The 11372-nt window shown below is 40.2% G+C and overlaps 1 protein-coding gene across 1 annotated transcript in view; it reads left to right on the top strand.

Moving 5' to 3' along the window:
* The window catches only part of USP14 (ubiquitin specific peptidase 14), a gene marked incomplete at its 5' end in the record, with an annotated part of 42100 nt that overhangs the window by 18707 nt on the left and 12021 nt on the right, over positions 1-11372 (top strand). The window contains 6 exons of the mRNA XM_019518849.1: positions 1293-1423; positions 1813-1893; positions 2815-2894; positions 6316-6430; positions 10010-10075; positions 10838-10930. Coding sequence (XP_019374394.1) covers positions 1293-1423; positions 1813-1893; positions 2815-2894; positions 6316-6430; positions 10010-10075; positions 10838-10930 — 566 coding nt within the window. The remainder of the gene's footprint in view (positions 1-1292; positions 1424-1812; positions 1894-2814; positions 2895-6315; positions 6431-10009; positions 10076-10837; positions 10931-11372) is intronic.

Below are 11372 nucleotides of genomic sequence, written 5' to 3'. Positions count from 1 at the left end.
TTTTTTTTTTTTTTTTTTTTTTTTTTTTTTTTACTCTTTCATTGCCCCACTAAGATGCTGGGCCAGGACACTGGGATTTCTACCAGTTCATTTAAGGACAAACAAAACAAAATAAGGAAGGAAAGGTCCAGTTTGTGGGTATTCCTGCTGATCGTATTTTGGGGTGGTAAGTTCAATGGTTACTCTACAACCACACTTGCCCCTCCCCCTCTCTCTGCCTCTGCTTTGTGTCCCTTATTTCTTTTTGAGGTGACAACTCTGCACCGGAGAGATCTAATAAGGAAATCCTTAGTTAACTCTGGTGCTGGGCAGATTGGGAGCTCCTGTACGACACCAAGCTGTGTTGTTTTTTTTTTTTTTGTTTTGTTTTTTTGGTTTTCTTTTTCAATTGTTGTCATGTTAAAGTAATCTTTTTTAAAGTCAGTGTTTGCCATGTTGGATCAAAGGGAGAGGAAGAAACTGGCCAATATTTTATGACTATAAAATTCATGCCTGTAAAAGCAATTTTAGCTACAAATATTCACAAGCTTTATGCCTTTGTTTCGCTGCCTCTGCATTGGTGTTAACACTGAAAATTGCCTACCTCTCAGGGCTGTTGTGAGGACTAACTGATATATCTAAAGTACTTTACAGTCCGTGGTAGCATGGGTGGATTTTAGGACCAAGATTAATATATTCAGCTGTGAGTAGGGGGGGTTCACATATTGCCACTTAATACCCTTAATACACATCATCCACTGTTTTTCAAATAGTTTTGAATTGCCTGCACGTGTGTATACATTTATGTGTTTTCCTGAGTGATAGGAAGGTTTAAGAATTCCTAGAGAACTTAAACTGTGAAAAATCAAGTTTATTTTTGGCCTTGTCAGCAGATGGTAACACTTAAATCATTGTGGCTTCCAATTGGGGAAAGTGGATCTTCTGTGAACACCTTTTTAATTTTAAGTATAAATGAGTTGTGGAAACACTGTCCCTCAAGCATGTATTTTACTGTTTTTAATGAAGTTTCCTTTTGCACTTTTAACTAGGAACCAACTTCTGGTCCCTCCAAAGGCCAAGGCATCATGCTCCAAACTTTCAAATCTGGGCCATTCTTTTTACTTGTATAATGTTCACAAGTATGTTTTTGTAGGTGCACATATGATGCCCACTAAACAACTGGACCCCCAAGTGTTCTACCTTTGGATATTCAGATTTGAATGTTGCTGTCATCTTGCTGTTTAGTTTAATTAGCAGTCTGCCCTAATTTTCATCTTTCACTTCTAAAAACAATCACTTGCTTTCTTTTTAAGCTCTTAGAGATTTGTTTGATTCTATGGATAAAACTTCCTCCAGTATCCCACCCATCATTCTCCTGCAATTTTTACACATGGCTTTCCCACAGTTTGCAGAGAAAGGAGATCAAGGCCAGTACCTTCAACAGGTAAATACTGCTCGGTTAATTTTCTGTTTCTTACAGCTTTCAAGCACTACATATTCATTCCCTGTGTTACAGAAATACAGTTGCAAAGAGTTAGAGAGTTCAGTTGAACAGAAAGGTGTTTCTGTGTTTTAACTGTTGAAATACAAAAATGTTGTAGGTTTTAAAAAAAGTTACTTATTTTGGTATTATCTAGACAATATTGCATGGAGTTTTGAAAGCAAGTTCAAGAAAATTAGTAATTTTGGGTCATGGGGACATTTTTAGTTGATGAATTTTCAAATTCTAAATTTCATGTTATACTGTAAAGGTGAGTGTTTTTGATATTGGATATCAAATTATATGCCTACCAGTGGTATCTAGTAAAACTCACTATTATGTTTCCTTTGTAGGATGCCAATGAATGCTGGGTACAAATGATGAGAGTACTACAGCAAAAGCTTGAAGGAGTAGAAGGTGATGCTGTTATGGAGGTAGTTGTAATCTTATTCTGACTATAGGTTATACAGTGCTCATGACTTCAGTACATTTTATGACTCCAGTGCTGATAACAGTAAATGGTTGAACTAATATCACAAAACTTTTGGGTACTGTCAAGTTCTCCAGGCTGTGCTTAGACAAATAACTGAAGCTGCCCTGTGGTGTGAATGCTCAGTGAAGTGTCACCCACACACCTCAGTCTTGCCTTTTGGGGTGTCCTCTGCTATGGAAAGGCTCTCGATAGTGATTAAAGGTTATAGTGGTGTGAGGGGACCGAATCAGTGTATTCAGTGGTCGTACTCACCTATGCCTTTAGTTGCTGCTGAAAAACCCTCATTTATGGGTTCAGTGTGAATTCTCAACAAGAATGCTATAACAGAGACAGACTACAACTTGGTTAAAATAATGAGTTTTAATTCTTATAGATAAATGAAGTCCCAAAGTTTAGGCTTGAAAAAAGCATATTTTGTGTAGCTTGGGACTTTATAAAGGTCAGTTATAAAACAGTCTTTATTCTAATTTAAAATATTAGAAAATATTCATAACTTTCAACCTGCCTCTTTCCTCCCCAAAATACCTTCCACCCAACCAAAGAATGGCAAGTGTGGGTTTTTTTGATCAACAGAAAGAGTAACTTAATTTGCTCAGATTACTTTCACGGTAATTAAATAGTAGTGTCTATTTTAATTGTTTCACATTCTGCATAGGGAGATTAAACTGATGAAATTTCAGTGTACACTTATGATTACATAAGAACTAGATATGTTCTTTTTGAAGGAGTATATATTAAAGATTTTTAAAGGAAATGGCACTTATTTCTAGTCTGTATGGAAAAGATTATGTATTTTTGTACGCTAATTAAAATAATAGTAAATAGTGCTAAATAAAATAATGTAACAGAACCTGTTTTGCAGACAGACTCAGGAGCTCCAGCAGCAGCTTCTAAAAAGAAGAGTTTAATTGATCAGTTCTTCAGCGTTGAATTTGAAACGGTGTATCCTAAAAATTAAGACAAGATGTTAAAAGCAAAGTGATGGATTACCTCAGGAGTAGCAAGGGATTTCTTTTAAAAGGGGGTAATGAATAAAAGACTTAATTCAGAATAGTAGGTGGGGGTGAAAATATTTGGTCTAAAAATCCTCTCATATTGCAGAAGGTACATAGTAACATATCACACCACTTTTGCCGAGCTGTAGTGGGGGAAACTATATAAGAACTATCTCCCTGAAAAGAGCATTTGAAGTTATTTGCCTCAAGAAATGTTAACCTAAAGAAAAACCAGCAGTGTCTTGTTTTGAAGGGAACTGCATGACTCAAGAGCAAATCAGGAATCAAGTGTTGCAGATGTGCTTAGCAACACACTGAACATGGATTAGACTATTCCTTGTGGCTTCATGCCATAGCCCCCCAAATTTTCAGACCTGTGGGGAACCCTGGAAGCTGCCAGATAACATGTTTTCATGGAGCATATCTGGCCGACAGCCTTGAAGTTGAGCACTCCTTGGAGTAAACAATACATTAGTTGAACTCCCATCAGATGACTGGAAACTGAATTCATTGCACAACTGTAAAGTAGAGTTTTTGTATACTAAATATTTTTTAGGGAGCTGGACTGGCATATGATGGAACAGTGCCTGGGCTGCCACTTTTGCACTTTAGGTCCACAGTTCAAATGATTGTCGCGTTTGGCCTCAGAAGCATTATACCGTGTGTTGAATGTGCTGGCAATGGACAGACAGGCTACTGGTTTTTCATCTCCAAAATATTTAGAATGGATTACTTGTTTAGATAAAGAAAGAATATTTCATATTACATCCTAGAATGTAGTGTCTGGTGTTTTTGAAGCTCATTTCTTTCTCTTTTGAGCAAGAGGACACCATACCTTTCCTTTCATGTTATGCTTTTAATTATAATGCGAGGCACAAAATAGAGAAGAGCCGGATATGTAATCAGGAGAACAGATTGCATAAGTAATATTAAGTTGCAATAAATTCCAAGGTTTAGGGTGAATAACTTGGAGAAGTGAGTAAGGATGTGATAATGGAAGTGTGTGCTGAATGGATTACGGGTTAAGGAAAGGAAATGTTTGGTGGAGGAATTGTTGCCAAGCGTACCAACCATCAAAAAAAATATGGGCATGGCTGAGAGAAGTGAAAGAGTTAGTGACTGGGAGGCGTAATAAAGGAGGAAGGGTTTGATGCAACTACAGAAAGAACCTAGGGGAATTTAGTTACAGAATCAGGGGTGGTGGGCTGGAGAACAGGGAATACTACTCTCTCTCATTTTGTCTTATACTATAGTGAGATTTCGTAGATTTCATAGACATTAGGGCTGGAAGGGACCTTGGAAGATCATCAAGTCCAGCCCCCTGCCCCAGGGGCTGGAAGTCAGCTGGGGTCATGGGATCCGAGCAAGAAAAACATCCAGGTTTCTCTTGAAGGTGTTCGAAGTAGGTGCCTGAATCACCTTCGGCTGCAGTCTATTCCAGACCTTGGGGGCTCAGACAGTAAAGTTCTTCCTTAGGTCCAGCCTGCAGCAGTCTTGGAGGAGTTTATAACTGTTTGGCCTTGTAATCGCCTGGGGTGCTTTGGTGAGCAAACATTCCCCCAGGTCCTGGTGAACACCCCTTACAAACTTGTAGGTGGCCATCAGGTTGCCCCTGAGCCTGCGCTTTTTCTGGCTGAAAAGTCCCATGGCTTTCAGCCTCTTGTCATGAGGTCTGTCTTCCTGACCTGGTCATGCGTGTGGCTGTTCTCTGGACTCTCTCAAGCTTCTCCACATCCTTTTTGAGTTGTGGAGCCCAAAACTGGATTCGATACTCCAGCTGCGGCCTCACCAGGGCCAAATACAACGGGAGAATGACGGCCTGGGATTTGCTTGAAAAGCATCTATGGATGCAAGCCAGCATTTTGCTCGCTTTACTAGCTGCAGCATCACATTGAAGGCTCATGTTCATTTTGTGGTCCATCCTGACCCCCAAGTCCCTCTCGTCCATAGTGCTAGTTAGCATAGCACTGCTGAGCCTATAGACATGCTGCAGGTTTTTCTTCCCAGGGTGGAGAACGTTGCGGTTTTTGGTGTTAAACACGATCAGGTTCTTGTCCACTTATTTACTGAGCCTGTCAAGGTCAGCCTGGATTTACCCCCCATCCTCAGGTGTGGATGCTTTACCCCAGAGTTTGGTGTTGTCGGCAAACTTGGCCAGTCCGCTTCTGACTCAAATGTCTACATCATTAATGAAGAGGTTGAATAAAATAGGTCCAAGGACAGAGCCTTGAGGGATCCAGGGACCCCACTGGTCACAGGGCACCATGACGATTGACTTCAGTCAATCACCACCCTCTGGGTCCAACCCCAGAGCCAATTCCCCAGCCAGCAGATTGTGGTGGACCTGAGGCGACAGTTAGCCACTTTTGCCAAAAGGTGATCATGGGATACCAGATTGAAGGCTTTTTTGAAGTCAAGATATATGACATCAATCTCTTGCCCCTTGTCCAGGTGATAGGTCACCTGGTCGTAAAAGGAAATGAGATTGGTCAAGCATGACCTACCCACAACAAACCTGTGCTGGCTGTCCTTCAGATAAAGAATATATTTTCATAAAATACATACCAGCCTGCAGAGTGGCCTGAAGAAATGTGAAGCTTTTTATCTAGCCTGTATAGAACATATTGTGATATTGCTCTATCAGTAGGGTATAATCTCCAAGTCAGAATTTGGATATAAGCCAACCAAATAGTTCAATCTGTGACTTCTGATTTAAAAAAAAAAAAAAAAGGCATGTGCAAGGCTCTGTGACAGTTTGCTTTGTTGACTGTAGGTGCCTATACATGTGCTTGGGGGTAGGGGAAGGCGTTTTAATTAAAAGCAATTTCTGGAGATCTTCTTTAAGTAAGACACTGCTGCATCACATGTATTAAGTCCCCACATATTTAAATGTGGCTGCGGGATGCTTTTGACTAAAGCTCATTCGACGAGTTTTAGTTAAAGTGCCCCAGTGGCCATTTTTAAACCTGCAGGGGCTTATACACATGATGCTAGCAATGCTAGAGTGTTCTAATTAGAATACAGAGGAAACTCAATCAGGTCTGCTCTGATGGATTCTAATTAGAAAGTGTTGGAGCATGTGTATAGACACCCTATGACTCTAGGCATCAGGTGAATTAAAACAGATATCTGTTGTAACAGAAGGGATATTGATTGTACCAGATCTTATTTTTACCTGATATAAAAACCACAGTTATGTTAAGAAAACAAAAGGGGTGAGGGGAAGCCTTTTTAAAGGGGAGCATAGAAAAGTGTTTTTCAGTTAAGAGCTTCAGATGATGATAGTTGATTTCTTGTTCTGCTTAGCCGTTTAAATGGAGTAGGGGTTCAGCTCTTAGTGCACGATTGTTTTCCTTAATTTTGTGAAGCATGAAATGTACAGAAGCAGAAGAGGAAGATGTAACTAAAGGAAAAGAAAATCTGCTTCAGCTTAGCTGCTTTATCAATCAAGAAGTTAAATATCTTTTTACGGGACTCAAATTGGTGAGTTGTGTTTTAATATCTTGTTGTATTTACATTCTAAATGAACAGTATCATTGTCCTTAGCTTTCAGGATTGGTGTGATAGCCAGGGTGGATAAAAATCAACAATTAAAAAAATAGGATTGTCATTTAAATCAGAATTCTTTTATTTAATCATATTTTTTTTTATGGTGCTTTAAAAAAATAAATCTGTATAAAGGTGGTTTTGATTTAAGATACGTTAAAGCTCAAAGATATCATCATGGAATAGGGATTATAACTTCCAATTATATACTGTTTGAGACAATATATTCATATAACCGTTTTAGAAAAGTTTTACAAATAGGTCACAACAGCCCATGGACTATATTAGGGGGCCAATCATACGGGGTTCTCAGAAGCTCCTTTATAGATTAGTGAAGATTAAAGAAAACCACTCTACCCAATGGGACTCGGTGCTCAGTCTAGAAGACCCTATTAAGTATCTCTGTGATGCTAAGTTTCAGCTCTCAAACTGGGTTGGTCTCTCCAGAGAGAACATCCTTGTTACCAGCAGTATATGGAGATGAGAGATAATACACCTGATTACCTACCCATCAACCCTGTTGTCTGTTCAACTTGTCAGTGGCTGGAGACTACCTAAAACACCTTCCCACCCCACTCACCCCAACCCTGCAGTGTGTCACACTCTGCCCCCTACCCCCTTCTACCCTGCACCATGTCTGCATCCTTGTGCTTTACTGGGTCTTGAAGTCCCTCCAAAACTGCCATGCCTCTAGGGACAGGGATATACAGCGCAAGCTAGAGGGAGCTCAGAAACCCTGGTGGCAGCAGCAGAAGAGTAATAGAGGGAGTAACACAAAGACCAAGAGCTCAGGGGCCACAGATTAACTACTTGGGGGCTACATATGGCCCGTGTTCTGCCAGTTGGACAGCCCTGACCTAAATCATACTTGAATGTGTCTTTAGGACTAAGAATTAAGTACTTTGTACTGCAAAGCAAGATAATTATGGTTGGCTCCGTTTGTTATTTACATCCTCTTACGGAAGGGTGTTTCTCAGGCTGGTAGAATCCCTGTCATAATCAATGTTAGCTAGCAGCAAGTCGCATACCAAGTATGAGAATTTTTCCTACTCTCACTGTGTAAGAGGATGCTAATGAAGTATGTGCTAACAGCCACAAGGAAGTATTACCTTTAATTCCTTTGCCTGCTCAGCAGTCAAACTAGTGGATTTTAATCTGGCTTCACCTTTCTGGTAGTATCTGCTAGACAAGTTCTTACATTGCCATTTTTATAAATTGAAACAGAGTATAATGTGAAATGCATGAAGTTGGAGGGGGTGGGACTTTCAGGCTTACATGCTTACTTTCTGTTCTTGCAGAAATTAAGCTTTCCTGCACATTTGAGCCTGATATGCAAGAGTAAATTCAAGTCCCAGATTATGACAGTGGCGTTACACTTGCATTGTTTGTCCAGAGTAGTACTTAAGAGAACTGTTACTTTTTGTGAAGTATTCAACCTCGTTTGTGAGAGAGACAGAGAACACGAGTGAGCATGTTTAGGAAGGTTTTACGTAAATTTTAAAATCCATCAAAATGAAACCCATTTAAAAATAATTTTTAAAGTAATTTTTCTCTATCTAGATGTAGATTCCAGAAAACAAGCTGTTTGAACTATAGCCCAGTTTCTTTTAAGAAGAATAAGAAACAGGTGATGAAACAGATCATAAATTTAACATTGCTTTAAATTTTGCAGACGAATGTTTGAGTGACTGGCTTTGATTGGTTTTTTTAAAGCAAGCTATTTTTATAAGATTTTTGTGTGTAGACTTTTTTACCTTCATGACAGAACACCACTGTAATACTTTTCTCCCAGATATATCAAGTCAGTTTACTAAAAACAGTCTGTCAGGATTTTATATTTTTGGAAGCTTGGTGAGCCAGGCCCACTGCATTATGCAGACATTTGTGGTGTTTAAAAACTGTAGATTTAAGCAAGACTTCTTTTCCCAAACTGATTGATTGTTGATAATGGCAACCCAATTCCTGTCTGATTGGGTCACATTGCATGCTGCTAACGTGAGCCTTTTGTCTGCTTTAACTGAAGGCTTGGGAAGGAGGTGTTGCAAGGCTGGGTAACTGAGGCTTGCTAGACAGACCTCTAACTCAAGAAATGTAAAGAAAGTCTGACCTCCCCTCTATTTCGGGGAGAGACGTTGCAACACCAGTAATCAGGCCTTTGGCCAGTCTTTTCTTGTACTTTGAAGAAGGCCTTTTAGAGAAAGTTATGGTGCCACTAGGATATTGCCTGTCTCTTGGAATGCTGTTCCAGATTCTGTTTTATAGATGTGTAGAAGACTGGAAGCTAAGGAGGCTGTAATTCCTTTTTCCTAGATAGTACAAACAAGAAGAGATTTCTGTTTGGGGGTTGGAGATATTCTGGTCTATTTAGCATTATTTTTAGGATGTGGCTATCAGTGTAGCCACACATACAGCGGCTTGAACTCCTGTTATATCAACACAGGAAAAAGAACCAGAAAGCAAGTTTCCTAGATCTAAACAGCCCTCTTGTTGGCCCTATTCAGGTGGGTTCTGTAGTCCCAGAGAAAACTTAGACTGACAGCTTTGTCACTTATCACTTCTGGTAAATAACAGAACTTTCTTGTTAAATGTTTCTCTTTAAGGGTTGTCAGCCACCAAACAAGAATTGAATTCAACAATCAATGCCTTATTATAAGCTTGTAGGCAATGCTTCAGACATTGGATAACGTTGTTTCACTGTTATATAACTAGTGCTAAAGTACAAATTTGGTTGACTTTCATCTGGATTTAAAGCCAAGCAAGAGCTACCTCCTTAGAATATTCTATAGGTTAAGTTTAATTTTTGGTAGTTGATGACATGAGTTTCAATGTGGGAATGGAGTTAGTTTTGGATTTGACCTCAAATTTTAATGCGTGTATTGCTTTATTCTTACGTTTAACATTCTTAATAATGCTGTAGTTTTGCTGATATGTTTTAAGTTTCATGATTTCTTAGGCCAGCTTTTACACTGAAGGTGGGTTCAGAACATTTAAGAACATGGGTGGGTACCGACTGGTCAACCTCAAACCTCAAGCAGCTCTTGCTAATTAGCCTTTGGCTGCCATGCTACTTCTGGTGCATCTAAGAATGAGAATCTTGCTACTTGGTTGAGGGCCCTGATCTGTGCTTTTCTATGAATTAGACTTAGAATATTAATTTTAACTTAATTCTTGCATGTTCAAGTTTGGATTATTTATAGCCAAAATGTGACAATGTATAACTGGCTTATAGTCATGCCACTTTCTAGAGGAAAAGAGCTTAAGAAAATTAGGTTGTTTTCAAGATACTGTACATATGCATGGTACTGAGCAAATACATGGATATAGTCCTTATCCTGAGGAACCTAGGTTCTAAATACATGTATAACAGAACAAATGATAGCAACAGGAAGAAGATGGACATAGGAAAAGTGAGGGCAATAGCCAAACATTTATTATATGCAGATGCTTTGTCTTTTCCTATGCTGCCTCTGTGTATTGTAATTCATCCACATATATTATTCCTCACATCTTTCCCAGCGTCTTCAAGATGAAATCACCAAACTCTCTCCAACACTGCAGAGAAATGCTCTCTACATCAAATCTGTGAGTAGTACTACTGCTGTTTTTATAATCCTGTTGGCTTCATCATGTTGACAAGAACCTTATGGCCCAAAACACTGATACTGCGTGCAGTTGCCACCAGCATGGAGCTGATGCCAGAGCTGTGGAGCCCAGCACAGCTGTTTTGCAGCCTGCCTGCTGCTTGCTCCAGCTGCCCAGAGCCCAGGCTGGCTACAAACAGCTGTGCTGGGCTCCGGGACCCAGTCACTGGCTGTGTGCCAGGAGTGGGGCAGACGGAGGTTGCACTGCCTCAGGCCCCTCCCCCACTGCATGTGCCAGTACAGAACTGATGCCAAGGCTTCAGAGCCTGGCGCAGCTGTTTGCAGCCTTCCAGCTGTAGCCAGCCCCAGCTCTGGGTAGCTGCTGCCAGCAGGAGCCCAGGCTGGTCCCATTAAGCAGCTGGGACACTATAAGCCCTGCTGGGAGCAGCCTGGGCTCTGTCGCTGGCAGCAGCTACCCAGAGCCGGGGCTGGCTGTGGCATGCTGAGCCAAATGGTCTTGCTTGGCATGTATGCCTGGGGTTGCTGACCCCTGGTCTAGTGGAATGAAGAAGATAACCTCAGAGTGATTTTACTTTACTGCGACTTTCAGAGTGGGTCCTTACTGAGCTGGGTGCTGTACAAACTCATTGGAATATCCAGCCCCTGCTGAGAAGAACTTGTAGTCTAAGATGGTGCCAAGTTTGATGCTATTTTCTCTGTAAAAATTTGAAATAATAATTCCTCTTAATATTTTCTTGTTTAGTCCAAGATCAGTCGCTTGCCTGCCTACCTGACTATTCAGATGGTTCGATTTTTTTACAAAGAGAAAGAATCTGTGAATGCCAAAGTTCTCAAGGTCAGTAGGAGCCTTCATCAATATATCAAATTTTAGCGTTTCCTTGTATCTAGTGATCAGCATATTCCAGTTCATGAACACTTGAAGAAAATCAGTTTGCTCCTAAATGCAGACAGTAAAACGGAAATACAGAATATCTTTGAATAAAGAAATATGTTTTCCTACTTTACTAATGCTGTCACAAACAAGACCAAATCAAATGCTGTTTTCTTTAAAATTTGAATTTTCAGTGTGTTGATACTGCTTTTACCTCTAGTTAAAGGGTAACTTTGCCTTTTTGGAACTGTCTTGACAGGAGAGAGGGCTCTTATTTCACACTTGGTGTTTAAGGGCATGCCAAAACCCAGAATAAGCCTGTGTAGTTGGGGTAGAGTGGCCTTAGTTTGTGGAGAAGTTTGTGGTGTATACTCAGGGGTGCTTTGTGCCAAATGCACTGTCTAAT

The sequence above is a fragment of the Gavialis gangeticus genome, unplaced genomic scaffold (genome assembly GCF_001723915.1).
Source record: "Gavialis gangeticus isolate Ggan-Ray unplaced genomic scaffold, GavGan_comp1, whole genome shotgun sequence".
Taxonomy (NCBI): Eukaryota; Metazoa; Chordata; order Crocodylia; family Gavialidae; genus Gavialis; species Gavialis gangeticus.
This window is presented reverse-complemented; position numbering and strand designations above follow the sequence as displayed.